The sequence below is a fragment of the Piliocolobus tephrosceles genome, chromosome 21 (assembly GCF_002776525.5).
Source record: "Piliocolobus tephrosceles isolate RC106 chromosome 21, ASM277652v3, whole genome shotgun sequence".
In the NCBI taxonomy this organism is placed as follows: domain Eukaryota; kingdom Metazoa; phylum Chordata; class Mammalia; order Primates; family Cercopithecidae; genus Piliocolobus; species Piliocolobus tephrosceles.
The window spans coordinates 4,406,917-4,431,167 of NC_045454.1; the positions used below are offsets into that span (position 1 = coordinate 4,406,917).

The 24,251-nt window shown below is 47.8% G+C and overlaps 1 protein-coding gene across 1 annotated transcript in view; it reads left to right on the forward strand.

The window, feature by feature from the left end:
- The first annotated feature begins 208 nt into the window (after positions 1–208).
- The window catches only part of ZNF8 (zinc finger protein 8), a 62,352-nt gene continuing 38,309 nt past the window's right edge, over positions 209–24,251 (forward strand). Inside the window, 6 exon segments of the mRNA XM_023197535.3 lie at positions 209–557; positions 1,048–1,146; positions 1,956–2,024; positions 11,732–11,823; positions 14,079–14,205; positions 14,483–14,566. Of these exon segments, the coding sequence (XP_023053303.2) occupies positions 11,791–11,823; positions 14,079–14,205; positions 14,483–14,566 (244 nt within the window). The 5' untranslated portion in view covers positions 209–557; positions 1,048–1,146; positions 1,956–2,024; positions 11,732–11,790.

The window sequence follows — 24,251 nt, forward strand, 5'->3', positions numbered from 1 at the left end:
GGAATGCTCCAAGTGGGCACACCCGGGGCTTTGTTTCTGTCACTAGGACGCGTCCCCAAGCCCAGGCTGTCCCCGAGTCCCTGCCACAGGCGCAGATGGTGGCGGGCGCCCTTGCCCCTGGGCTCCCGGTTAACGGCCTCGGACCGTTCTCATGGTGCAGTCTTCGTCTCTCTCCCCAGCAGGCCAAGGCACCGGGAAGGCCCCTGAGGAGATGACAGCGCCGAGCCCCATCAGGCGCTAGTCCCGCCCTGGACGCCGGGCGCCGCCTCCACAGTCTCGGCTTCCGTTGCTGGATGGGAACCAGCGTGGCCCGTTCAAGGCGAAGGGCACAGGCGCGCCAAGGAGCAGAGCCGCGGGAAGCAGCTCCCTAAGCCACAATGCTAGTCGCGAACACAGGAAAAAGCTCGTCTCGCCGCCGCGGGACCCCAAGCTCCCGCCGGCAGAATATGCCTGTGGGAGCAACGGCCGCGGCGCGGAATTCTGGGAGTTGCTCGTTGCGCGGCGCGCGGGCACGTCCGCCGGCCACCGGAAGCAGCGCCATTGCCCGGTGCGTGCAGGTGAGTCTGGCCCCCTCAAGGTTGGCGCGGAGGTTTCACTGTTAGCCGGGTGCTGTCGGAGCGCAGGACCAGGCCGGAGCGGCCCCAGGTGACCTGGGCGTGCCGGAGAAACGAGCAGGGCCTGCGGGGGTCCCTTATGCGGCGAGGCCGGGCAAGGGCAGGGGCCCGATGGGATCGGGATCTCTCCGGCCTCAGGAACCGGGAAGGCCAGTCCAGTCAGATTTCCCCGGCCGCAGCGCCCGGCTGGGTCTGAGCTCGTCGGGAGGCTCTCTTGCTGCAGAGCTGAGAGGGAGCTGATAGGGCCGGGCCCCCTCGCAGGTCCGGGCAGGGGGTAGGACTGGGTGGGCCCTCCTGACAGAGGGGGCCTGGGTCGGCGGCTGCAGAGGCTGGAGATTCAGGCCGGAGTATGGAGCTCTGGGGCTGCCGACCCAGTGGGCTTCTCCCGGCTCCTTTTTCCTCCCTCAGCTCATCTTCTGCGGCTTATCCACAGGTGGCAGCCAAGAGCCTCCTGATACAGTGGCACCAGGTGGCGCCTATTGGACCCCAGAGGTCATCCCAGCTCCAGCCGTGGACACATTTTCTTCCAATGGTACGTGAAGCTTGAACCTTGAAGAGAACGTGTGTATTTTCCAAGTGAAAAGAAGATTAAGACCAGTCCTGGCAGGGCAGGGGTAACTGGGGTGTTGGGGGCCCGCAGTGGTTAAGCGCTGCTGGTGCACCCAGTGAGAGACTACAGCGGTGAACAGGATGGGATGTGTATGTAACGCCTATAAGTGAGGGATCGGGGTTGCATTTGTGTTAGGTGATATTTGATGGGGACCGTACAAGGCAGTGCTAATGAGGAAGGCGTGGGGTTGGATTTCAGAGTCTAAGGGAAACATCTGATTGTGGAAATGACTCCGTTTAAGGAGGGATGCCAAAAGACAGGAAGGAGTGGAGGAAGACTGTGTTTCAGTTTCCAGCGTGCAGCCAGGATAGAAGTCACAGTGCAAGCAAGTTTGGAATTCCTGGTCAGTCTCTGCATGGGAGTTGAGGAGCATGTGGGTGACATCGCTGAATGTGGAGGAGGGAATGGCAGTGGCAGGAAGTCCAGGACGTTTGGGCTGGACATGTAACCTGGAGCAGATTGGAAATGTCACCCCGCAAGCAGGGAAGGAGAAAACTGGAAATGGAAAGAGAAAGCAACTCCCTTCCCAGCCCTGAAGCCAGAGGGACTTCTGCCAGTTCATCCCCCACACAGGTCCAGTATGAGGAACAGAGGGAGAATTTTATGTCCAAGTATAATCACTATGAATACATCTGTTGTGCCCCTTTTGCAGGTCAGCACAATGTTAAGCTCTGTAAATGCAACTCAGTTCTTTCAGCATCCTCACAAGGCAGGGCTTGCTGTCTTTCCAGATGTCTACAGATGAGGGAACTGAGGCCTGGAGAGGTTAAAGAGGCCCATTCAGAGTCCTACAGCAGCAGGTAATGGAGGCAGTACTTTGAAAGCAGGTTGCAAAGTGAGTGTTCTTAGCCCTTGCCCTTGGATGCCTCCAGACAAGGAAGGACAGGGTTAGAGAGCAGAAATGGACACAGGCAGTGAGAGATTCCCCAGGGAAGGCCAGAAGCATCAGGACAGGATAGTATCACATAGGATATTGGGCCGACCTCTTGGGTGTGGTCTACATTTGTGTTTGTGTGTGTGTTCAGGAATGAAAGAGCAGAGCAGGGATGGGCAAGATAAGGAGGGGGAAACTGTGAGTGTTGGTCACTCTGTTCAGGCCTCAGCTGAGAGGAGAAGAGGCATGGGGGTGGGGCACTGGGCTATGGATTCATCTTGACCAGAGAGAAGACATCTGACCTCAGAATTTGAAGGGAGCTACTGAGTGCAGGCTTGCAGGAGTCGGTGTGCCAGGAAGTTGAAAGAGTCCAGAGTCATCCCTTGAAGTGAATTAAAAGGCTGATTTGTCTGCAAAGAGAGGACAGTGGTGGAAGGGGGCTGAAGTAGGGAGTGAGAGCATGAGCTTGCAGCTGTAGGGGGATGGTGACTGAGCGGATACTGGTGTTCCTGAACTCCTATACCACCCAGGACTCAGAAACTAGCAGGGTTGGGCAGAGAGGGCAGTCAAGGGCATGGGCAGATTACATAGAACAAACAGGTCAGAGAGGCCAAGAGATGGACCTCAGGCCAAGGATGCTAAGAAAAAGAACCGAGGCATTGGGCTGGGCTGGGCTAGGCTGGAGTGTACCAGATGGGGAGGCTGGGAGCCTGAGTGGTAGTGTGCTTAGGGCCATGAGCTATGGAGCACCCCACTTCTCACTCCCCAGCCACAAGGCCTCAGTTAAGTTTTACTCAAGTTCTTTCTGCCTTGGTTTCCTCTTTCAGAAAACAGGGTAAATGCTGATAATTGTCTTTGTGGGGTTACAAGGAAAATCAAATGCATGAATTCAGGCAGAGAACAGGGTACGGTGCCTGGCCTGTAGGAAGTACAGCCTGAGTGGTCAGTGGATTCTGAAAGGTAGGAAGGCCTGGGGCATTTTCTAGGGAAAGAGGCTGAGATCATAGGCCCCAGCGTGTTTTGATTCATGTCTTCATTATTATTATTTTTTTTATAGACGGAGTCTCACATGTTGCCCAGACTTGTCTTGAACTTCTGACCTCAAGAGAGCCTCCTGCCTTGGCCTCACAAAGTGCTGGGATTATATGTCTTTAATACAGAGCAGCTTTTTATATTTTTCAGCTATGCAGTTTATTTTATTATGAACTGTTTGTGACTGTCACCTCTCTTTCTCATAGATCTTTATTTTTATTAAAGAAGCTTAAATATTTTGTCAAGTTCAAAAAATAGTCCTGGTTTTTTTTTTTTTTTTTTTTTTTTTTTGGCGACAGGATCTCGCTCTGTCACCCAGGCTGGAATCGTGTGGCATGACCTCGGCTCAGTGCAGCCTCCACCTCATGGGTTCAAGCGATTCTTGTGCCTCAGCCTCCCAAGTTACTGGGACTACAGATGTGCGCCACCACACCCAGCTAATTTTTTTATTGTTTTAGTATAGACAGGGTTTCACCATGTTGTCCAGGCTGGTCTTGAACTTCAAAAGTAATAGAAAATATAATCGTAATGGCAGAAATAAGACTAGTTCTCACAGTAAATGTGATAGGTAGAACTCTGTTTTAGTAGACACTTTGAATTGAAAATAAAAAGTTAAAGATACGTGCTACTTAGAAGAGTGAGATGATCCAGGCTTTGACAAACAGGTGGTAGGATGAGAATAGATCCATCAGTGAAAACAAATAAGGAAATGGGTGGCAAGATAATATCAGATAAGGTAGACCTTTAGTTCAACAGCATTAGGACACTTTTATCTTTTTTTTTTTTTTTCAAAACAGGGTCTCACTGTCACCCAGGCTGGAGTGCAGTGATGCCATCACAGCTCACTGCAGCCTTGAACTCCAGGCTCAAGTGATCCTCCCACCTCAACCTTCTCAGTAGCTGGGACTGCAAGTGTATGCCACTACACCCAGCTAACTTTTTGATTTTTTTGTAGAGATTCGGTCTCACTTTGTTGTCCAAGCTAGTCTCCAACTCCTAGGCTCAAGCAGTCTTGCTGCTTTGACCTCTGTAATAGTCTGTTCTCATGCTGCTAATAAAGACATACCCAGGCCAGGCGCGGTGGCTCATGCCTGTAATCCCAGCACTTTGGGAGGCAGAGGTGGGCAGATCACAAGGTCAGGAGATTGAGACCATCCTGGCTAACATGGTGAAACCTGTCTCTGTTAAAAAAAAAAAATACAAAAAATTAGCCAGGCGTGGTGGTGGCAGGCACCTGTAGTCCCAGCTACTTGGGAGCCTGAGGCAGGAGAATGGCGTGAACCCAGGAGGCGGAGCTTGCAGGCTTGATGTGAGTCGAGATCGTGTCACTGCACTCCAGCCTGGGCAACAGAGTGAGACTCCATCTCAAAAAAAAAAAAAAAAAAAGACATACCCAAGACTGGGTAATTTATAAAGGAAAGAGGTTTAATCGACTCACAGTTCCACATAGCTGGGAAGGTCTCACAATCATGGCAGAAGACAAAGGAGAAGCAGAGTCACGCCTTACATGGCAGCAGGCAAGAGGGTGTGTGCAGGGGAACTCTTCTTTATAAAAGCATCAGATCTTGTGAGACTGTCACAAGAACAGCAAGGAAAAGACCTGCCCCCATGACTCAGTTACCTGGGTCCCTCCCATAACATGACACGTGGGAATTATGGAAGCTACAGTTCAAGAAGAGATTTAGGTGGGGACACAGCCAAACTACGTCAGCCTCCAAAAGTGCTGGGATTACAGGCATGATTACAGGATTAAGGCCTGGCCTTATCACCTCTTTAGTGATAAAAGGCTATAGGAAGAAGATACATTAATCTTGAATGTTTATGGGCCAGACATCATAGCACAGATATAAAACAAAAATTGTGTACTTAAAGGAAATATGAGAAGGACTATATGAGAAACTAAAACATTTATCTTAGAATTTTATCAGGAAGACAAAATAGAGTATAATAAATTATTTTAAGTATGGTGTCAAAGTAGATAATGTATAGATTTATCTACACACTTCTGTCTGTAATATATTCTGCCCACGGAAAATTAAAAGGCCCAGATTTCCTTCTGTGTACACAAGGCCCCTCCTTTATTAGATCTGTAAATCATTGAGTTCCCTTGGTCCTGGGTCCTGTTGCCTCTCTGTAACTCGATTGTTCCTGTTTAGTGCTGCTGAGTCTCGTGGACTTAAACATCTTTATTGTGGTGCCCCAATTTCTTCCCTGGGCTTCAGGCTGGCAAACGTAACTGCCTGTGTAACATTCCCATTTGGAAATTGTGTCCAGCCTTAACATGTCTTGATTCCCCTCCTCCTTCTTGTTCACTCTGGGAAAAGATAGAAACTTTCCCAAGTTCTTGAATCTAGAAAAAGAGATGTCATTATTGAGCCTTCACTCCTAATTCTATTGCATAATTGATTATACTTCCAATGTAGAGAATGAATCTGCCCACTTCTCTCCATTTTGCTGTCCCTTGAGTCCAGGCCTTTGGTGATAGCCACTTCTCCTTATTGCACCTTTACTCTCCCCAGTGGATTCTCCAGCCTGCCAACATCTTTGTAAGCCCAGCAATGCCTTCTCTCTCTCTGAGATAGAATCTAAACTTGTATGGGACTTTCTCTAGCTGTGGCCCTAGCGTTTCTCTATGCTCAGGTCATGGGATGTGCCAGAGTCTTCCCAATCTCTGGGGTGAGGTTTCCAGTCTGCCTCAGCCTCTCAGTGCGTTGGAGTGCCTCCCCTCCCTTAACCTCATCCTGTGGCCATAGCACTAGAGTCTTTCCTTGATCCAATGCTGACTGCACTTCATTATTCTTGCCTGTTTGCTCATGTGGCCTCCCTGCTACCTGGGAAAAGGCCCCACAGGCTGGGGTGGTGCCCTTGCTGGGTCTGGGTCCCACTTACATCCGTGGCCTGGAGCCTGGCACTTGGAGCGAGCCCAGAGGTCATCATTGTTGATGGTGACACTGCTGCTTTTCCTCTCTTATTGCGTTAGGATAGCTCAAGGAGCAGTTCTTCCCTTTGCATGTGTACCTGTGTGCAGCATTCTGGGAGCTGCCTGGCAATTCTGCTTTTGAATATTTAAACTAAACATACACATGCAGAAAGGCAGGCATGTGTGGAAGCAAGAGTGGCCATTAGAGGGCTGAGGTGAGGGTGAAATTTGGAAAAGTCGTAAATACTCAAACATTAAACTCTGAGGGTCTGCGATGTGCTCAGTACAGAGTGGGTGTGGGTGTCTGGCTCAGGAGCCTCCCATTGTTGTCACTTCTCCTCCTCTGTCTCTGGTCCTCCTACCTCCCTCATTGTAGGGATAATTGTGGTGACACCAGGCTTACCCACAACAGTCTCCCCATCTAAAGATCTTCAATGTGGGTCTCTTCTTTCCATGTAGGGTCACATATTCACAGGTTGTAGGGATTAGGACGTGGCCATCATTCAACTCACTACAGTTACGGTTAAAAAAAAAAAAAAAATTGCAAAGCCCTGATCAGCATGCAAAGGGACAGGCAGAACAGGGAGGGGACGCAGGACGCAGGTTTGGTGGTGTCCGGGTGAGTTTCTTCTCCTTGTGCAGGGGAGGCAGAGTGTTCAGCATTTGCTGTTACTCTGTCCTGACTGACTGGCCTCTGAGTTTTTCTTTGTGTTCAGGAAGAGAAGGTGGTGAAAATGAACAGGGCTGGGCGCTCTGCGGCTGTAGGTTTTCTTCACGTCTGCTGGTGTGTGAGGTTGGCCTCAGGCTGAAGAGTCCTGTGCCTGACACAGCCTTGCCCACAAGGTTCTTCCTCCCTGTAAAGCAGTTTCTCAGCTCAGCACAGTCAGCATTTGGGGCCAGATCATCCTCTAGGGCTGCCCCGTGAGCTGTAGACTGTTTTACACTTTCCTACCCTCTGCCCACCAGATGGCAGCCAGTGGCCCCTTCTACACCTCCTCCCTGCTCCACTCCCACCAAACTCCTGAAACTGTCTTCAAACGTGGCCAAATATTCCCTGAAGGCAAAACTGCCCCCAGTTGAGGACCACTGCTGTGAAGAAATGGCCTACCTTTCTCGAAATTCCTGAAGGCCTGTTTCTTATTAAGTAAGCCTGGCGTTCACTGTGTGCGGGTCCTTGAGATCATTCACAGATTGACCAGAAGGACTCACAGAACTCCGAAAAGCTCTTATATTCACAGTTACAGTTTAGTACATTGAAAGGATACAGATTAAAATTACAAGGCCGAGCATGGTGGCTCACGCCTATAATCCCAGCACTTTGGGAGGCCAGGGTGGGCGGATCGCCCAAGGTCAGGAGTTCGAGACCAGCCTGGCCAACATGGTGAAACCCCCGTCTTTACTAAAAATACAAAAACTAGCCAGGTGTGGTGGCGCGCACTTGGGAGGCTGAGAAAGGAGAATCGCTTGAACCCAGGAGATTGAGGTTGCAGGCACCCAAGATCGCACCACTGCACTCCAGCCTGGGTGACAGAGCAAGACTCCGTCTCAAAAAAAAAAAAAAAAAAAAATTACAGTGGGCAAAGGCACATAAGCTAGAGTCCGGGAGAGACCAGGACCAGCGTTCAGCTCATTTGGCTCTCAGTGAAGTTGCGTAGACAGTGCTTAATTCTCCAATGACCATGTGGACCAGGAAGCTCACCCAAGCCTTGGTGCTTAGGTTTTTTTATTGAGGGATCTGTTATGTAGGCATGGAACCCGTATAAATTACTTTGGCTACTCAGGCCCTCCAGAGATCCCCCTAATACACCATGGCCCAGTGCCCCTGGCAGGCAAAGACATTTTATCAGGCGGGATAGCCCAAGGGCTCAGAGGTTACCCCCCAGCAGCCAGTCAAGGATCAGACCTTTCTTCTTCTTTTTTGAGACAGAGTCTCACTCTGTCACCCAAGCTGGAGTGCAGTGACTGGATCTCTGCTCACTACAAGCTCCGCCTCCTGGATTCACTCCATTCTCCTGCCTCAGCTTCCCGAGTCACAGACTACAGGCACCCGCCACCACGCCGGGCTAATTATGTTTTTAGGAGAGATGGCGTTTCCTCGTGTTAGCCAGGATGGTCTTGATCTCCTGACCTCGTGATCTGCACACCTTGGCCTCCCAAAGTGCTGGGATTACAGGCGTGAGCCACCGCGCACAGCACAGACCTTTCTTAAGAATGTGCAGGGTGTCGGCCAGGCATGGTAGCTCATGCTTATAATCCCAGCACTTTGGGAGACCGAGCTGGGTGGATCACTTGAGGTCAGGAGTTTGAGACCAGCCTGGTCAACATCCTGAAACCCCACCTCTACTTAAAAAATACAAACATTAGCTGGGCATTATGATGCGCGCCTGTAATCCCAGCTACTCAGGAAGCTGAGGCAGGAGAATCGTGTGACCCTGGGAGGTGGAGGTTGAAGTGAGCTGAGATTGCGCCACTGCATTCCAGCCTGAGTGACAGAGTGAAACTCCATCTCAAAAAAAAAAAGAAAGAAAGAAAAGTGCAGGGTGTGGACAACCCAGGCTTGCTAAACCAGCCCTGCACACTCTCTATAATGTGTGTGTGATGTGGCAGTGTGACCATTTCAGCATCATGGAATGATGGGTTTAGCATTTACCTTTTTGGGGTAGGGGTCGTTTTTTTCTTTTTCTCCTTCTCTTTCTCCTTCTCCTCTTTCTCTTTTCCTTTCTTTTTGTTGTTTGAGACAGGGTCTCACTCTGTCACTGAGGCTGGAGTGTGGTGGCACGATCGCTACTCATTGCAACCTCAACCTCCGGGGCTCAAGCAATCATCCTGCCTCAGCCTCACAAGAACCTGGGACCACACACATACACCACCATGCCTGTCCAATTAAAAAAAATAGATATGTATATATATTTGTAGAGATAGGGTCTCCCTGTGTTGCCCAGGCGATTCTCGAACTGGGCTGAAACGATGCTCCGGCCTTGGCCTCCTAAAGTGTTGGGATTACAGGCGTGAGCCACTGTGCCTGGCCCACTTTGTTCTTTTGAGTAAGTTTAATGTTGGGAGTCAGATAAATGTGTACATACTCACACCAACTCTAAGTCTTGCAAGTTGAACATTTTGTCATAGCCTACGTTACACTTTAAACCTTTTTTGGTAGGGTGTGAATGCCTCCTCCCCGAACTTGTCATCTAATAGCAATTCTAATCATTCACATTCCATTTCTTTTCTTTTTGTTTTTCTGAGACGGAGTCTCGCTCTGTCACCCAGGCCGGAGTGCTGTGGCATAATCTCAGCTCACTGCAAGCTCCACCTCCCGAGTTCATGCCTTTCTCCTTCCTCACCCTTCTGAGTACCTGGGACTACAGCCACCACGCCGGCTAATTTTTTTGTATTTTTTAGTAGAGACGGGGTTTCGCCATGTTAGCCAGGATGGTCTTGATCTCCTGACCTCGTGATCCGCCTGCCTTGGCCTCTCAAAGTGCTGGGATTACAGGCGTGAGCCACCGTGCCCCGCCTACATTCCATTTCTTTTGTGTGTGTTGGTGCCTTGTCTGTCCTCCCCTGGCACTGAGGTCGCATTCAGTTCTTTGCATTGCATTGTCTTTGTCTTCTGTTTCAGCACTGAATTTGCTGTTGACTTCTAGCTCTCTCTTTCCACTTGTTCTTGGAGGACTTGAGTGCTTGGTTTGCCTGAAGAATGTTATGTGTCTGTTGGGAAGAGAGATTAGGACCTGCCACGAAGGTCATGCCTAGAGGGGAGAGTATCCCTGCAGAATTCAGCGTAGGAAAGGAGGCCTCAGGCACCAGGAGTGTTTGAGAGCAGGAGAGTTCTCTGAAGAGATTGCCTGGGAAATGAGAGCATCACTGGGGTGACATACCAGCAGCTGCGAGTGTTGAGGCTCCTGTGAGGTGGCCCATGCTTAGGCTCTGTGTTCCTGGCCAGAGTGGGGACCAGCACCCCAGCATCTGCAGGAGATGATGCTGGTGGAAGAAGTTTCCCAAGCTTTTGAAAGGAAAGGTGAAAACTGCCAAAAAAATATGGCACAGAGAAAGCGAGATTTCCGCAATGCATGGTTTAATGATTGATATTCCAGGGAAATTTTTTTTTTTTTTTCTGAGACTATGGGGCAAGAAAAATGCCAGCCTTCAAACCGGAAGAATGATAACTGTTCAGCGTCTGCAATGGCTGCCTTTATCTGCTCTTCTAGCCCAAATGGGAGTTGTTTCGCTTTTTATTTATTTATTTATTTATTTTTGAGACAGGGTCTTGCTCTGTTGCTCAAGCTGGAGTCCAGTGGTGTGATCTCAGCTCACTGCAACCTTGACCTCTAGGGCTCATGCAATCCTCTCATCTCAGCCCCTACCCCCACCAGTAGCTGGGACCGCAGACCATGCCCGGCTAACGTTTTGTGTTTTTTTTTTTTTTTGAGACAGTGTCTCACTCTCACCCAGGCTGGAGTGCAGTGGCATGATCTTGGCTCACTGCAACCTCCGCCTCCTGGGTTCATACCATTCTCCTACCTTAGCCTCCCGAGTAGCTGGGACTACAGGCACCTGCCACCATGCCCGGCTAATTTTTTGTATTTTTAGTAGAAACGGGGTTTCATCGTGTTCACCAGGATGGTCTCGATCTACTGACCTTGTAATCCGCCCGCCTCGGCCTCCCAAAGTGCTGGGATTATAGGTGTGAGCCACCGCGCCTGGCCTGACTAATGTTTTTATAGAGAGGAGGTCTCACTTTGTTGCCTAGGCTGGTCTTGAGCTCTTGGACTCAAGCAGTCTGCCTGCTTCAGCCTTCCAAAGTGTTGGGATTCCTGGCATGAGCCATCACGCTGGCCTTTGTGGTCAGAGTTCAAGGCTGTTCATGAACTAGAAAGCATTGTACAAATGAAAGGCACCATCAGATCGAGTGAGCGTAGTCATATGAACAAAGGCAGAGATACCGGATGCGTTTCTGGAATGTTCAGTGGTCTCGAGTAACCTGTTGGAGCCTGCAGAGGGTGTGCTTCAGTGCCGATGTGGTGATGGGAGTCAGATGTGTGGAAGGGTTTGGTGCCACTCAGGAGGGTTTTTGCCAAACTCTCAGTAGGACAGTGATGTGACTGCTGCAAGGGGATTAGACAAGCAGAAGATATGAAGGGTTTGGTGACTGAGTTCAGGAGAGAGGGTGACAGGCGTGCCCTGGCAGTAGGCAGCATCCTGGCACTTCCAGCTGAGACCAAGGGAGGGCATCCCTGGACAACACCCCCTCCCAGAGCCGAGGGAAGTTCCCTGTGCCGCCCTGCTGGGGAGTGTCACATCCTCCTTGTCCCCACGCCCCATTGTCATCATTTCTGAAAACAGCTTATGCTACATTGTGATATGCTAAATGTACAATTACTTAGACACCTGGCCTGCATCTCCCTTCCTTAGTCATGACATGATAGGAAAATGCCCCTCCTTGCCCTTGACTGTGGAGGGGGCTGCTGCGTGTCTGGACTCACAGCGGAGACACCCAGCATGTGACTGGGCACGTCCCCTGAGCCTGAGGTAGCCCAGGTCTGTACCCAGGCGTGAGGCCCATTCCTGCACCTGGGAAGCCCTGCTTGTCGCTGGCCAGCCCCTCGTTCTCTAGGGTGGGTATGGGCCCTGGAGGTGTGCGGGAGCCGAGGGGCTGAATCTCTGCTTGTTTTCCAATCCAGACTGGTCTCTTGAGGACCTCTGCCCTCTACACAGCAGCCTCTTCAGGTGCAGGGAGGAAATGGAAGCATGTTCTAAGCTGGTTCCACCCCAGGTGAGTGGGGGTCTCTGCTCTCAGTGCCTTGGTCTCCACAGATGTAAAATGGGTCCAGGAATAGCACCCGCCCCTGCAGGCTGTCACACAGGAGTGCTCCAGTGCTGGCCAGTGCTTCCCAGTGAAATGCTCCAGTTCCCTGTGGTAAAGTGCGGCACCCGTCACCAGCATGGGTGAGCCTAGAGCTCCCTGGACTAGACCCAGCACAAGTCTCCCATGCCTGTTCCACCAGGCCAGGTCTGTGCTTCCGACATTTTGCTTGTGGCTGCTCCTCAGGCCCTTGAGGATGGATGGAGCTGAGCCCTACACCCCGACAGCCACACTGGGCCCTCAACCCTCACGGACACCCCTGGCTGGGGGAGTGTCCCCTTAAAGCACTGTAGTTACCTACCTACCGGGTCCCCTGTAAATGGTGAGGGCCCTCTCTTCCTGGCTTGCAGACAGCCATTGTCCCACTGTGTCCTTATGTAGTGAGGAGAGAGAAAGAGAGTACGCATGCGCTCTGGTGTCTTTTCCTCTTCTTATTTTATTTTTTGACGTAGTATCTCCTATTGCCCAAGCTGGAGGGCAGCAGCGCAATGTTGGCTCACAGCAGCCTTGAACTCCTGGGCTCAAGCGATCCTCCCACCTCAGCCTCTCCAATAGCTGGGACTACAGGCATGCATTAGCATGCTTAGCGAATTTATTATATATTTAGTGAGGACAGGGTTTTGCCATGTTGCTCAGGCTGGTCTCAAACTCCTAGACTCAAGAGATGCTTCAGCCTCAGCCTCCCAAAGTGCTGGGATCACAGGCATGAGCCACCATGCCCAGCCTCTTCCTCTTCTTATAAGGACTCCAGTCCTATTGGATTAGGGTCCCACCCTTATGACCTCACTTAATCTTAATCACCTTCTTTTGTTTTTTTTTGTTTGTTTGTTTGTTTGTTGAGACGGAGTCTTGTTCTGTTGCCCAGACTGCAGTGCAGGGGCGCAGTCTCGGCTCACTGCAACTCCGCCTCCTGGGTTCAAGCAATTCTCCTGCCTTAGCCTCCCGAGTAGCTGGGATTACAGGTGCCCGCCACCACACCCAGCTAATTTTTTGTAGAGATGGGGTTTCACCATGTTGGCCAGGCTGGTTTCGAACTCCTGACCTCAAGTGATCCACCCACCTCAGCCTCCCAAAGTGTTGGGATTACAGGTGTGAACCACCACGCCCGGTCCCCAATCACCTTCTTAAGCAGTTTTTAAACATTTAACCTTCATCACCTTCTTTGTTTGTTTGTTTATTTGTTTTGAGATGGAATCTCGCTCTGTCACCCAGGCTGGAGTAAAATGGCACAATCTCAGCTCACTACAACCTCTGCCTCCCAGGTTCAAGTGATTGTTCTGCCACAGCCTTCTGAGTAGCTGGGATCACAGGCACGTGCCACCGTGCCCGGCTAATTTTTGTATTTTTAGTAGAGACTGGGTTTCACCAGGTTGGCCAGGCTGGTCTCGAACTCCTGACCTCGTGATCTGCCCGCCTCGGCTTCCCAAAGTGCTGGGATTATAGGAGTGAGCCACCATGCCTGGCCAATCACCTTCTTAAACAGTCACTTTGGGAGTTAGGGTTCAACATGTGAATTTGGGGAACAGTTCATTCTATAGCATTAGCCTGTTGAAAACACACCACAGCCCTGATTTGTCCTACAGGCTGTAGTTTTCCCACCCCTGATTTAGAGCGTCTTTCTTACTTTGTTTCGAATCTGTGATTTTGTAGAGAGGCAGTGGGTGAGGATCTCCTAGTGGAGTTCCTGTCATTTCCAGTCCAGAAATCAGGACTACTGCTGTGACTGGCAAGAGGTGAGATGCCCAGAAAAGTAACGGTACAGATCATATACATGGAGCTGTCCCAGTCCATTTGGGTTGCTATAACAAGATAACTTAGAATTAGTGATTTACAAACAACAGAATTTACTGCTCACAGTTCTGGAAGCTGGTAGGTCCAAGATCAGTGTATCAACAGAGTTGGTCTGGTTGGGGCCTGCTGTCTCATAGATGGCACCTTTTATGTGTCCTCATATGGTAGAAGGTGAACACAGGCGCCCCTCAAGCCTCTTTTATGAGGACATTAATTGCTTTGTAAAGACCCCACCTCTTAACACTATCTCACTGGGTATTAGGTTCCAGTGTATGAATTTTAGTGGGGGACACCAACATTTTGGCCTTAGCAGGTACCTCCATGAGGGCATGAGGACCTGGGGTCTCTGAGCAGTAACAAGTGCCCTGTTTCAGGCATCTGTGTGCTTCGAGGATGTGGCTATGGCATTCACACAGGAGGAGTGGGAACAGCTGGACCTGGCCCAGAGGACACTGTACCAAGAGGTGACGCTGGAGACCTGGGAGCATATTGTCTCCCTGGGTAAGGGGCTGTGCCCATGGAAGGAGGTTCTACCCCCAGGACTCAAAGCTGAACCAAGTTCTAAAGGGTGTTCTGGGATGGGCTGGAAGATACTGGAAGCAGGTCCCTTTCAGGTGCAGGTCCCAGGGGTTGCCCCTCACTCTAGCTCTGGGACAGGACTTGTAGTCCTAGCAGTGGGGAGTGTCCTCGGGATGGCACTAGGGGCTAAAGTTTGGACCCAGGACATGGTTCTTGGTTTCCAAGCAGAGGAGCAAGTCCTTTTTCCCTCTTTGACCAGGGCTTTTCCTTTCCAAATCTGATGTGATCTCTCAGCTGAAGCAAGAAGAGGACCTGTGCAGGGCAGAGCAGGTGGCCCCCCGAGGTAAGAGCAGACCTTGTGGTGAGCAACTCATAGTTAACAAACTTGGACAGAGAGCTCTCCGCAGGGCCCCAGGGGCCAAGGAGGGAGCCTTGTTTGGAGGAAGCTTCCTTGGGTGCTCTCTGCAGCAGTTCCCCCATTCAAAGGAGTTCACCCATTTGAAGTGTGCAGTTCATGGCTTCCAGTGTCTTCCCTGAGTGTGGAACCCTCACCATAATCAGTTCCAGAACAGTTCATCATCCCAACCATTTAGGCCTCTTTACTTGATTTGTTTTGTTTTTAATTAATGTATTTTATTATTATTTTTTGAGATAGGGTTTCACTCTGTTGCCCAGGCTGAAGTCCAGTGGTGCTATCTTGGCTCACTGTAGCCCCCACCTCCCTAGCTCAAGCAATTTTCATGTATCAGCCTCCCTAGTAGCTTGGACTACAGGTACACACCGCCACACCTGGCTAATTTTTTTGTTTTTGTTTTTTAAGATAGAGTTTCACTTTTGTTGCCCAGGCTGTAGTGCAATGGCACAATCTTGGCTCACCACAACCTCCACCTTCCAGGTTCAAGTGATTCTCCTGCCTCAGCCTCCCAAGTAGCTGGGATTAGAGGCATGCGCCACCACGCCTGGCTAATTTTGTTTTTGTTTTTGTTTTTTTTTTTAGATGGAGTCTCGCTCTGTCACCCAGGCTGGAGTGCAGTGGCACAATCTCGGCTCACTGCAAGCTCCGCCTCCCTGGTTCATGGCATTTTCCTGCCTCAACCTCCCGAGTACCTGGGACTATAGGCGCCCGTCACCACGCCCGGCTAATTTTTTGTACTTTTAGTAGAGACAGGGTTTCACCATGTCAGCCAGGATGATCTCGATCTCCTGACCTCGTGATCTGCCCGCCTCGACCTCCCAAAGTGCTGGGATTACAGGTGTGAGCCACCGTGCCCTGCCCTAATTTTGTATTTTTATTAGAGATGGGGTTTCTCCATATAGGTCAGGCTGGTCTTGAACTCCCGACCTCAGGTGATCTACCCACCTCAGTCTCCCAAAGTGCTGGGATTACAGGCGTGAGCCACTGTGCCCGGCCATTAATTTTTGTATTTTTAATGGAAATAGGGTTTCATCATGTTGCCCAGGCTAATAGACTTTATTTTTTAGAGCAGTTTTAGGTTTGTAGGTAAGTTGAGGAGAAAGTACAGAGTTCCCATGTCTGCTGTCCTACACACACACATGCAGTTTCTCCTGCCGTTAACAACTTGCATTTGTATTGTACATCTGTTACAATCGACAAACCTATCTTGAGGCATCTTTTTTTTTTTCTTTTTTTTCAGACAGTCTCACTCTGTCACCAGGCTAGAGTACAGTGGTGTGATCTCAGCTCACTGCAACCTCTGCCCCCTGGGTTCAAGCGATTTTCCTGCCTCAGCCTCCCGAGTAGCTGGGACTATAGGCACGTACCACCACACCCAGCTAATTTTCATATTTTTAGCATAGTCAGGGTTTCACCATGTTGGCCAGGATGGTCTCGATCTCCTGACCTCATAATCCGCCCCTCTCAGCCTCCCAAAATGCTGCGATTACAGGCGTGAGCCACCACGCCTGGCCCTTGAGGCATCATTATCACCCAAAGTCCATAGTTTTTGATAGGGTTCATGCTTTTTTTTTTTTTTTTTGAGACAGTGGTACAGTCATAGCTCCCTGTAGCCTTGACCTTCTGGGCCTAAGTGATCCTCCCACCTCTCCGTACCCCAGTAGCTAGTGCCACAGCTACACGCCACCATGCCTGGCTAATTTAAAAATTTTTTGTAGAGATGGAGTCTCACTGTGTTGCCCAGGCTTGTCTTGAACTCGTGGGCTCAAGCGATCCTCCCACCCCTGCCTCCCGAAGTGCTGGGATTACAGGTATGAGCACTGCACCTGGCCAGGCTTCACTCCTGATGTTGTATATTCTGTGCATTTGGACAAATGTGCCATGTCACGTATCCACTATTATAATATCAGACAGAGTAGTTCCACTACCCTAAATATCCTCTGTGCTCTACCCATTCATCCCTCCCTCATCCCCAGCCCCTGGTGTTACTGGTAGAGGATGTCCAGGTTCCTGGCATTTTGAACAAAGAATTGGACAAAATGCATAAAGCAACGAAAGAATGAAGCAGCAAAAGCATAGATTTATCAAAATGAAAGCACACTCCACACAGTGGGAGTGGTCTGGAGCAGGCAGCTCAGGAACACAGGTTACAGAATTTTCTGGGGTTTAAATCCTGTCTAGAGGTTTCCCATTGGTTGTTGGGTTTATATCCTCTGTAAATGAAGTAGTAGCCCATGACTAGTCTGATTGGTTGAGGAAGGTGACCAACCAGAGGCTGAAGTGAAGATACAAAGTTACACCTCTATGCAAATGAAAACTAGGCCAATGTGACCAATCTTATTGGTTGCAAGAAGAGGCACTTTCCATTTTTGATCTGTGACACAGAAGGCGGGGGTTGCCTCTGATCCTTTTGTTACTTGGGGTGTGAAACGTTTGGGTTTTCCTTTTGATTCAGTTCCAGGAAGTCAGCATTAATCACCCAAGTTCCCTGCCTTCAGACCCTGTTCTCCTACCTCATTTCTCTACGAAAGACGTGATCCTCATAAGTCTTTATGGGAGGTGAAGGGATTGATAGTCTTTCTTCTGTAACTGCTTTATGCTGACCTTAAGCACAGTCCCTACCTATTGGGGAATCACAGAACTCTCCCCACCCTGTCTAGTGGAGACAGGATAGCTTCCTGATGGCCAAGGGTGGTGTCTCCACCTGGAACTGGCTAGAAACATTGTTGCATGATCATCTGAAGCTTGATGGTCTCTAGGTGACGGGAAATGAATTTGGTTAAGAGATTTAACAAACACAGTCCAAAAACCAAGACAAGTATAGTCATTACTAATGGACTGGCCAGAGGAAGGAGCCATGAACCCCAAGTTAGCATTTTTGACCAGGAGCCCCATGAGTCAGATAGCTGTTGTGTATCTTAGAGGCCCAGTTGGGTAGTTTTCGGGTGGCATTTCTTACTATTCCTCATTGGTTGGCATAGAAACGGCATTCTTCCTCTAGAAAAAGACATAAGCCCCCCTTTACAGCAGTTAGATCTCATCCCCTTCTGTTTTGCAAAGCAACTGCTGCTGAGGCATCTATATGATTTTGTCTGGTGACTATACTTTGGGCAATGTCTGTCTCTTTTTTTTTCTTTTTTACTTTGGGCAGTGTCATCCAAGCTTTCCATAAAATCCTTGGAAAAGCACTGGTAATAGGATAGGGATGTTGCAACCCTGCTAACTTCCATTCCCACTCCCGCAGTTATTTGTAGTCCTACCAAAAGGGATGTGAGTTGGATGGTTCATTTGTGTCTGGCAGTTGCAGTTAAAGGTATAATGAGGGATTGGTCATTGGGAGCTATATTAATTTCAGAGGCTAAATAAACAAGTGTAAAGGTTCCAGTCCAATTGACTGGTAAACATAAGTAAGAACTAGTTCCACACAAGAAAAAGGCTCCCAGTTTTTCAAGACAAGAATTTTCTATGGTGAACGTGTGGGTTAGCTTGTTGTTTTCACTTTCCCAAGTGGTTAAGGTCCCTATGAAGGTGGCCCCAGTTAAAGACTGGAAAGGACCCTGGGAAATATCCTGAGTTGCCCCAGCAGTTCTATTTTCCCTTTGGAGGTAGTTAGGCTTAGTGTGGGTAACTGCATAGCTTATGTGATCATGTGAGGGGTTAATCTCTAGGGTGTAGTTACATTGATGACTTTTCAAGGTTCCCAGGGCCTGACCATAATTTTGGCTTCTCTTAATACAAAGTAGCACCTGGAATTTTAGCTCTGTGTACATTGATGTTGGGCCCCAAATGGGTTTCTGTGGGGATGCAACCCCAGAAGGGGTGCTCTGATAGTCCTGGAGAAGGTTTACTGCTTGTCCTGTCATTGTAGTTCATTTTTTTTCCCCAGGGCCAAAGATTGGGCTGGGATCGGGCTGGTAGTGTATTTGAATGATGCTGGAGATAAACAAAGCCAACAGTCCTTTGCCAAAGCTGAGCTGGTGGTATTTAACTGTCTTTGAGTTAAATGTAAAGTTCTTAATAAATACCCCAAACCCATTAATTGCTGGAGGGGCAAAGAGAAGCTCTGTTGTAAAATAAAGTGGATTCCCATTATGCATGGCCCTGTATACACAGGCTGTGGGTGACCATTATGGAACCAAAAAAAAAAAAAAAAAAACTTATTTTGTGCTACAGAATAGGAACTTCAGGAGGTGGATAAATATGTTGCTCCGGAATACTTGTTACAAGAATGAATTAAAACACTTTGCTTAATTATTACAAAGGAAGTGATTCCATTCATTTAGAAGAAAGCAATTAAATTGTAAAAATATAACAATGGCAACTATTATCCCGTTTAAAGTAACTAAGCAACAGAGACACCAAGGAAAGTTGGTAGGCTTTTACTTATCTTTTGGATGTCTTTTAAACAGGTACTTCAGGTCTTTCACAAGTTCACAGGTGTAGTGGCTGATGGGAGCTTCAGGTTCCAGGTCTAGGACTTCACATAACACAGGCTTGACACCAGAAAGATGTATCCAACTATCTAATCCTAGTACTTTGACCCCAGAAGGCATGGCCAGTACCATTGAAAATGGTCCCTTCCACTTGGATTGTAATTGTTGAGCAGGTGATCCTTCCTTCTATGTTTTAACGAGTATTTTATCTCTTGGCCTGATTTGGGGTTGGTGGTTAGTTCCTGGTGTGGGGAGCTTTTGAGTTCCAAACTTTTGTAAAGCCTGCTGAAATTATCCCAGGTTAACTAGGTATTTTACTAAACTGGATATTTCTGGATCGGAGATTAGATCATTAGTTAAAAATGGCCTTTTATATAATATTTGTGTGGGTTCATATTAATTTTTTCTCTAGGGGAATTACAGATTCTTAAAAGGGCTATGGGCAGTAAGCATATCCAAGTTTCTGATGTTTCCTGACATAGCTTAGCTAACTCCTATTTTAGAGTTTGATTAGCTCTTTCCACTTTTTTGGAGGATTGAGGTCTCCATGCTGAATGTAAATAGTATTTGATTCTGAGAACCTTAGCAACCCCTTGAGTGATTTGGGAGACAAAATTGAGCTATTATCACTTTGGAGGCTTTGAGGTAACCCAAACCAGGGGATTATTTCCTTTAAGAGAACCTTTATAACTTCATTAGCCTTCTGTATTCTGGTATGGTACGCTTCAACCCAGTCAGTAAAGGTGTCTCTTAGTACTGAAAGAAACTTTTATCCTTTGCAGGCTGGCATATCAGTGGGGTCTAATTGTCATTCATCCCGTTTAACTTTAGCCAATATGTTCACACACAGAATCCCTTCTACAATTAATTTTTCACAAACCTTCTACAACTTGTCCTTTAACCCTCCAAACTTACACAAGAAATCCACATTCTCTTGCCTTTTACTAAAAGTACATTCTACTTTTTTTACATGAATCGTTTTCATGACTTACACAGACCATCTATGACATGCCTGGTCTTTCGGACTTGTCGTAAACATCCCGCTTTTTAAACAACCATTCATTTTACTTTAGGACAATAATTTACCATACAAGATCCTTTCTCATACAAGATTATTATTGCTACACCCTTCCCTACCAAGAATACACCTTCATATACATAACTTTCTTCACCTCTCTCTCCCCTACTTAATGGTTTCTTAGTACTTTGTTTCATAAATAATCCTTTTTTTTAAGTCAACAACCTGAATCAACCTTTAGACAACCTTTGAACTACACAAAATCATTCTCTTTCTCACCAATAGCACATCTTTTTTGGCACTTTTTGTATACAGAATCATTTGTTAACTAGAATTCTTATCCTTGGTAACCTTAAATTTTAGTGAAACCCTAAAAAGCAAGAAATCCTGAACTATTAGATATGAGCATTTTATAGATGAAAAGAATTTCACAACTTTTAGAAACATATTTCCCCATATCCTAATCCTTCCTTTTTATGTATTGTTATTTTTTTTTGAGATGGAGTCTTGCTCTGTTGCCAGGCTAGTGCAGTGGTGCAATCTCGGCTCATTGCAACCTCTGACTCCCTGGTTCAAGCAATTCTTCTGCCTCAGCCTCCCGAGTAGCTGGGATTACAGGCACACATCACCACGCCCAGCTCATGTTTGTATTTTTAGTAGAGTCGGGGTTTTACCATGTTGGCCAGGATGGTTTCGATCTCCTGACCTTGTGATCCACCCACCTTGGCCTCCCAAAGTGCTGGGATTACAGGCGTGAGCCACAACACCCTACCCATAATCCTTTCTTATTTGTAAATGACCCAGATATCCAATGAACATCAAAAACAATTTTAAGATTTTAAATTACACAAAGAGTTTACCTAAAACATTTATCCCGATTTCATGTACTCAATTCTTTCATTTTAACATTTTATCTAGATTACTTCTGAAAACTAAGATATTAGACACCATCCTCTAAAGTTAGTTATTTCCTTGTTAGCCATTTTTTTAAATTACCAATGAATATCATTTGCTCACTGAAAAAAAGCCTCAAAGTTAAATACACAGGTATTTTTCCAATAACTCAGAAGATTCAGCTAACAACATTAAATTAGTCTTATTTGTTTATTTATTTTTTGAGACAGAGGCTTGCTGTTTTGCCCAGGCTGGAGTGCAGAGGCACAAGCTTGGCTCACTGCAGCCTTCATCTCCTGGGTTCAAGTGATTCTCCTGCATCAGCCTCCTGAGTAGCTGGGTCAATAGGCATGTGCCACCATATCCAGCTAATTTTTTTATTTTTAGTAGAGATGGGTTTTCACTGTGTTGACCAGGCTGCTGTCAAACTCCTGACCTCAGGTTATCTGCCCACCTTGGCCTCCCAAAGTGCTGGGATTGCAGGCGCTAGCCACCATGCCCAGCCAAACTAGTCTCATTTGTCAAAGAAAGCATACAAACCAGGACCATTTTTTATTTTTTGTTTTGGCTGGGTTAATACCTTTATAACCTTGTATGCCAAACACTGACACCTTAAAATATCTTGCAAAGACAAATATAAAACCATATATGTTGGCAATTCTGAAGACATTTCTATTTTCATTTTACCAATAATTTTAAAGACAGCTTCTTTAGTAAAGATTTACGTAAGTCGGCTGGGTGTGGTGGCTCACACCTGTAATCCCAGGGGGCCAGATCACGAGGTCAGGAGATCGACACTATCCTGGCTAACACGGTGAAACCACATCTCTAATACAAATACAAAAAATTAGCCGGGCGTGGTGGTGGGCATCTGTAGTCCCAGCTACTTGAGAGGCTGAGGCAGGAGAATGGCGTGAACCCAGGAGGCGGAGACTACAGTGAGCTGAGGTCATGACACTGCACTCCAGCCTGGGTGACAGAGCAAGACTCCGTCTCAAAAAAACAAAGATTTGCTTAAGTCACATGAACTCGGAAATCGCTTGGACTTATTTATGAGCACTCTTTCACTTATAAGACAGTTTGGTAGGCACAACATACAACAATAAGTGTACATACAAATAAACACATGTAGACATGTATACGCACACCCAAACAAAGATCCAATAGCTTTTACCTTGGGACTCTAGCCATGAGACAGCAATACAAGCTCACTGGTTTTACATGGTTCACTTTCTTTACCCCAGTAGGTAATCCAGTGAAGGCTGTGAACCAAAATTTTGGGTAAAGCAGTTTCCGTGGCAATTTGATTTTCAAATTCCAAAGAACACTGGGGACAAACTGCACCACAGGCAGCATACTAGCCCAACTCTGCTTAGAACAGCAGCACAGACCAGGTGTGGTGGCTTATGGCTGTAATCCCAGCTATTTGGGAGGCTGAGGCAGGAGGATCATGAGGTCAGGAGATTGAGACCATCCTGGCTAACACGGTGAAACCCATCTCTACTAAAAAATAAAAAATAAATAAAAAAATAGCTGGGCATGGTGGCATGTGCCTGTAGTCCCAGCTACTCAGGAGGCTGAGGCGGGAGAATGGCATGAACCCAGGAGGCAGAGCTTGCAGTGAGCCAAGATCGTGCCACTCTACTCCAGCCTAGGCAACAGAGCAAGACTCCGTCTCAAAAAAAAACACAGCCGCACAAATGCCTGGATACATGCAACTCCATCTCACTTTCCCATTCAACAGCAAACACCAGATTCCAAACAATGTTGGGGCCAAACAGTATTGCAAGAATATCAAGTGTTTCCTCCTTAGATTATCCAGGTCAAATTTATTCCAGTTGTTAAGGATGCAGCCAAGCAGGGAGTCAGATGGAATAGATGGGGTGCTTCCTATTATTGTCTGTAAGAGAGAAAATCCTAAAGAGGATGTAGTACTATTCCTCAGAACCTCAGCCTAGGGTGTCCCTTTTGGAGAGGTTGAGGTCTGGAGTTGGATCCCCCAGGGGATCTCCCTTTGGGGTCCAATCTTAGAGTGTCAGACATCTCTGTCTTTAGGTGGGCACCGGTGCTGCTTTATATGTTTTCCCTCCAGTGGCGATGGTATAATGTGAGCTTTCCTTTGGTTCCTGGGTGTAATTCCAGACTTTTAGTATCCCACCAATTTCAATGTGACGTATCTTCCTGCATTCCTCACAGGAGTAAGGAGGTTTCCAAACATTGCAGAGTTAATAGTACCAAGGTTGCTGGGGTATTCTCCATGAAGGAAGGATCCAGGGGTATGTAAAAGACTGGGATTGAGAATTTCTTTTTTTGTGTTTTTGAGATGGAGTTTTGCTCTTGTTGCCCAGGCTAGCTGGAGTGCAGTGGCATGATCTTGAGTCACTGCAACCTCAGCCTCCTGGGTTCAAGCAATTCTCCTGCCTCAGCCACCTGAGTAGCTGGGATTACAGGAGTGTGCCACCATGCCCAGCTAATTTTTTTTGTATTTTTAGTAGAGACGGGGTTTCACCATGTTGGCCAGGCTGGTCTCGAACTCCTGACCTCAGGTGATCCACCCGCCTTGGTCTCCCAAATTGCAGGGATTACAGGGGTGAGCCACTGCACCTGGCCAGGGTTGAGAATTTCTGTGGGGTTCAGGGCAAGCAAATTGATGCTGAAGCAATGACCATCAAGCTGTGGGATCCCCTCAGTGGAAGTCTGAGATGTAGAATGTCTACTGAAGCTTGTGGACCCCAAAGGTCTTTAGGCAGTCAAATAAATCGAGTAAGAGAAGGTAAGTCAAATACATGAGATACATTATCTTTTGCCCTTTCAGGCTAACTCTAAGGAGAATTTTCATAAGAAAAGAGGGTTTAAGTCACCTGAAACATGTGTGAGTTCACCCTGGACGAGCTGCCACTGCCACTTGCATCACAGATGGGGATCAGGGACTATAACCGGAAAAGATAGAAAAAAGTCTTTTCCCCTTCTGGGCACGGCAGCCATCTCCATTTACACCTTGGCCTTCAGGCAACACTGGAGGGTGACTCTGGCCAGCCTCCCTCAGTTACCAAGGAACTACTAGGAAAAGGCAGCTGAAAGATTGAAAAAGAAAAAGGAAAAGGACTAAGGTCCTTCACCCGAACTGGGTGGTGGCGGTCAGGCACTTCAACACAGAAATCTTTCCATTTCACCAGAGAGTGGCCCTGGCCAGAAACTTACAGTTGCTTTCATGCTTAGGTGCTGTCCACCAAGGGTCCATAAGTTGGAAAGAGAAAAAGAGAAAAGG